Source organism: Rhincodon typus, chromosome 30, assembly GCF_021869965.1.
Source record: "Rhincodon typus isolate 14 chromosome 30, sRhiTyp1.1, whole genome shotgun sequence".
NCBI lineage: Eukaryota > Metazoa > Chordata > Chondrichthyes > Orectolobiformes > Rhincodontidae > Rhincodon > Rhincodon typus.
This window is the reverse complement of record NC_063361.1, coordinates 33,045,130-33,050,644: the sequence shown is the minus strand read 5'-3', so window position 1 is coordinate 33,050,644 and position 5,515 is coordinate 33,045,130. Positions and strand designations below refer to the sequence as shown.

The 5,515-nt window shown below is 48.5% G+C and overlaps 1 protein-coding gene across 1 annotated transcript in view; it reads right to left on the bottom strand.

Annotated features, from left to right (window-relative positions):
- Positions 1-5,515, bottom strand: part of LOC109913574 (sickle tail protein homolog) — a 111,617-nt gene that overhangs the window by 11,918 nt on the left and 94,184 nt on the right. The window contains exons 11-13 of the mRNA XM_048614423.1: positions 5,094-5,241; positions 3,016-3,072; positions 1,938-2,265 (exon numbers count right to left, since the gene is read on the bottom strand). Of these exons, the coding sequence (XP_048470380.1) occupies positions 1,938-2,265; positions 3,016-3,072; positions 5,094-5,241 (533 nt within the window). The remainder of the gene's footprint in view (positions 1-1,937; positions 2,266-3,015; positions 3,073-5,093; positions 5,242-5,515) is intronic.

Below are 5,515 nucleotides of genomic sequence, written 5' to 3'. Positions count from 1 at the left end.
CCCCCCACACCCTGACACATCGTCACACCCACTCACATACACCACTATCTCTCTCTCTCACAGACACGTCACACCCACGTGCGCACACACACACAAACACATGTTCAACCCACACACACACAAACACACCCACCAGCGTGCGTGCACACACCATGCACACACAGACACACATCTCACACACACACATGCATACACAGATACATGTCACAGCCACACACACACACAGACACACAGTCACACACAGTCACAGTCACACACACACACACAGACACAGTCACACACACAGTCACGTAGTGACAGTCACAGTCACAGACACACACAGTCACAGACACACACACACAGACACACACACAATCACAGTCACACACGCACACACAGACACAGTCACAGTCACACACACACAGTCATAGTCACACACACACAGTCACAGTCACAGTCACACACACAGTCACAGACACAGTCACATAGTCACACACACAGACACACAGTCACACACACATTCACAGTCACACACACAGACACAGTCACAGTCACACACACACAGTCACACACACACAGTCACAGTCACAGCCACACACACACAGTCACACACACACAGACACAGTCACAGCCACACACAGTCACACACACAGACACACACACACAGTCACACACACACACACACACACACACACACAGTCACACACAGAGAGACACACACACACATTCTCACACACACACACACACACGCAGTCACACAGACACAGACACAGACACACAGTCACAGACACAGTCACACAGTCACAGTCACACACAGTCACACACACAGACACCGTCACACACACACACAGTCACACAGACACACACACAGTCACACACACACACACACACAGTCACACACGCACACACGTCACACACACACACCCCACACCCTGACACACCGTCACACCCACTCCCATACACCAGTATCTCTCTCTCTCACAGACACACACACACGTCACACCCACGTGCGCACACACACACAGACACAGACACATGTTCAACCCACACACACACAAACACCCACCAGCGCGCGTGCACACACCCACACAGATACATGTCACAGCCACGCACACACACCGACACACCCGCGCGCGCGCGCACACACACACACAGAGAGTAGAATGGGAGAAACCAATATCACTTTCTTCAGCAAAACCAAAATTGAACTGTGTGTAAATAGTTAGACCCTGCGACCAAGCCCTGATTGGCTCAGTGATAGGATTCCTGCCTCTGCATCATTGACATTTTGGGACTGAACTTTATGTCCTGCTTTACAGGTGAAGATCACACCTCCTACAGCTGAGACGAACTGACCAATCACAGGATTGGCAGCTCCAAGTCCTAGCAGTGCCATTGGGAGTGCAGGGGTGTCAATGTGAGGTTCAGTGTGGAGTGGTGGGGTCCTCCCATAACGCTGCTTCTCACCACTAACCATACTGTCCTTATGGCAGTGTGCTCAGTGCCTAAATAGGAATCCCCCTCCCCCAACGCTCTCCAGCAACAGCAGGTTGGCCTGGTACAGTTGGTGGTCAACCCTCCACACCCTGTTCCTGACTGAACACTGACAGCCTGAGCTTCCATGGCCTCAGAGAAGAAGAGACTGACCTCCACATTTCTCAACAGAAATTTATTCCAGGTCAGGGTTAGGGAAGGTGATGGGATCTCACATTTCATGTCTCCAAGTAACAATAAAGACCCAAATGTGATTTTCCTCATTTCTGGAAAACAAATCCTTGTATGAAAGGCCATTGTGAAGATCCTTTTTCATTCATTCATCACAGGTGAGTTTTGCTGGCTGGCCAACATTCATTACCCAGGTGGCCAATGACCCAAAAAACCACAGCATGCAAATTCAGCACCCTGTGGTGCCCAAGAAGATGCCAGAACTTCTAAGTTCTTAAATGTTAATATCTTACTTCCACAGAGATAGTTTGGTCCATGTTCCTCTTGCTTGGTGCTACTGGCGCCTCCTCCAATGAGTTGTGGGTTATGACCCCCTGGCCCATTCCTGATGGATTCTGGAAAGGAGCAGCATGAGCTGGGGAATTCTGGGTAAGCTGGGCCACGGTGGGATTGTGGTTCTGCCAGATTTTCACCCCAGCCGTGTGCTGTTCCTGGAAATTCAAGGGCGGGCTGGTCGGGATTTCAAATTCAGAATTCCGGGAGTATGATTCAGTGCTCGAGTGCTTCGGCAATTGGGCAGTCACTTCCTCAATTCCTTTCATCAGGGTCTCACTTGTGGGTCTGTGGAGTAAATCGAAAATCAACATGAATTCTCAACAGAGGACAGGCTTTCTGCTCCTAACTGCACACACAGATTTCCACTTTTTAGTCCTTTTTGTATCCACATTCACCTGGTGGTCTGGATCCAAGCTGACATTCCCTGCAGGAGTACTGACAGAGGTGCTGCACCTTTGGGAGTGCCATCTTTGGGATGAAACTATAAATCAAAAAGCCCACGTTCCCTCTCAGTGACATAATAAATCCCTCACTATTTCCAAGAGAAGGGGGAGGGGGATTTCCATCCGGAGTCCTGGTCAACATTCATCCCTCAAACAACTCACCAAACCTCCCCTCACTGTCTCCATTTCCCTTTATGGGTGCAAATTGGCAGCTCTGTTTCCAACATTACTCATTTCAGAAGGACATCATTGATTGTAACAATGTTCTCAGGTCATAAAAGGGGCAATATAAATACAAATCTTTCTTTCTTCAAACAGAGTGCCTCGACTGAACAATACTAAAGTGAGGAAAACAAGGATTTACATTCTGGCCTGATGCATTGTAAAAAATAAATATAACAAAGGGAAGGGTTTGAGGCAGCGATGGAAGGAGAAAAGGGTTATCGAGGAATAGCAGGAAGGATAGAACATCAGAACAAGTAGCTACCAGTGGGACACATAGCAGAAACCATCACAGGGACTCAGGGTATGGGTGGTAGGAGGAGGCAACTGGACTCCTCAGGGTGAGAGGGTAAAAAACAGGCACATTTACCTGCTGAACCGCTTTTGGCAGGTATCTGTGGAATAGGCCGAGTTGGAAGGCGAACAGCTGAATAAGAGAAAGAAAGAGTAAGAAGATGACACCAAAATTGGCAGTGGACAGGGAAGAAGGTTACCTCAGAGTACAATGGGACCTGGATCAGATGGGCCAACGGGCTGAGGAGTGGTAGATAAGAGTTTAATTCAGATAAATGTGAGGTGCTACATTTTTGGAAAGGCAAATCAGGACAGGGCTTATACATTAATGGTAGAGCCCTGGGGAATGTTGTCAAACAAAGGGACCTCAGGGTGCAGGTGCACAGTTCCTTGAAAGTGGAGTCGCAGGTAGACAGGGCGGTGAAGAAGGTGTTTGGTTTGCTCGCCTTCATTGATCAGTGCACTGTGTATAGGAGTTGGGACGTCATGTTGCAGCTATACAGGATATTGGTGAGGCCATTTTTAGAACACTGCATTCAATTCTGGCCTCCCTGCTATAGGAAAGATATTGTTAAACTTGAAAGGGTTCAGAAAAGATTTACAAAGATGTTGCTGGGTTTGGAGGGTTTGAGCTACAGGGAGAGGCTGAATAGGCTGGAGCTATTTTCCCTGGAGCTTTGTAGGCTGAGGGGAGACCTTTTAGAGGTTTATAAAATCATGAGGGGCACGTATAAGGTGAATGGTCAAGGTCTTTTTTCCCAGGGTAGGGAATTCCAAAACTAGAGGGCATAGGTTTAAGGTGAGAGGGGAAAGATTTAAAAGGATCCTAAGGGGCAACTTTTTCACACAGAGGGTGGTGCGTGTATGGAATGAGCTGCCAGAGGTGGTGGAGGCTGGTACAATTACAACATTTAAAAGGCATCTGGATGGGTACATGAATAGGAAGGGTTTAGAGGGATATGGGCCAAATGTTGGCAAATGGGACTAGGTCAGTTTAGGATATAGAGTTGGCATGGACGAGTTGGGCCGAGGGGTCTGTTTCCATGCTATACATCTCTATGACTCTATGACTCAATGCAGTGAGCTCTCTGGGACAGTGACCACAGGCCAGAGTGACCACACTGTCCTAAGTCAGTGTCACAGCAACACGTTGCAACTTGGTGCAGGGATCCCCAGCCAGAGTTCCAGGAATCAGTTGAAATGCTCCTCAACCTGATGATTTTACACTGTCTTTCTGTACCAAGTCCTGTTCACCCATCACCCCAGTGCTCACTCATCCACATGGACTCAATTTTGAAAGTCTCATCCTTGTTTTCAAATCCTGCTAATATCCTCAGCCCTCCCTAAGATGGTCAGCTTCTCCAGTCCCTGACTCTCCGAGAGTCCCGTGTTGCTCCAGTTCCGGCCTCTGGAAACAGTCTGGAATGTGACACTATCAGAACGCCGAGGGCTGGTACTGAGATGAGAAAGGTGCAGCTGGGTACACCCCTTGGTTTTCACTGAAGGATACTGCCTTCACAGAGGAGTCGGTTAGCTCAGTTGCCTGGACAGCTGGTGAGGGATGCCAACAACATGGGTTCAATACCCCTTCCCCCCCAGCTCAAATTACCATGAAGGACCCTCCTTCTCAACCTCTCTCCCCTCACTTGAGGCATGGTGACCCTCAGGTTAAACCATCAACAGTCACCTCTCTGTGATGTGAGAGTAGTCCTATGGTCCTCTGAGACTGTGGTGATTTTCCCTTTATTCCCTTTATATGACACAGTGGGTAGTATCCAAGCCCCTGGGCTATTGTGGGAAGGTGGAGCGGTTATGGGCCTAGAGGGTACCCCTTCATAGGACGGTGTTTCACTGCAGTCAGGCCCAGGCAGCGAGTGGGGCTGGTGGCTTTGTGCTGGAACACTGATCCCTGGCCTGTTGCTGGGACACTCTTTGAATCATTGGGGCCCATTCAATGGGAAATGGTCACAATTCACCCAATCCACAACTGGGTTCTAAACTCCAACAAATTCCAGTGCTGGCCCCAACAATAAGGAAATGCTGTTGGCTTCAAATGCTCAGGGTCGTACAAACATTTCTGAATTCAGACTGAAGAGGCGGCACTTCTTGTGATTTCTATGTTTCTCTAACAGGCATCAGTGTCCATTCCATTACCTTTTCAACGTGGCAAGGGCATCGGTGACAGTCTTACATCGCTTCAACAGGATATCCAACCTGTGAGGCTCCTCTTTCAGGAACTTCACTGCTTCCACCTCTACGCGGAGAATCACCCGCATTTTACTCTGCAGGCTGGGGAACTGAGCTACAGAAACAGACACAAACCAAATCAATTCAACACACACCCGTCCAATATGGATTCACACCCTCATCAAAATCTAAACCCAATGTCACCTTTGTACTTCAGTTTCTGTTGAGTAGGGTGGAATGAGGGAGAAAGAGACAGAGAGAGGGATGTGTGAACAGACAGATAGAGAACAGAGACAGACAGAGAGACAGAATGGGATAGAACAAACAGAGTGAAATGAACAGACGCAGATATAGACACAGAGCTAATGAGACAGAGATATAAGGGAGAG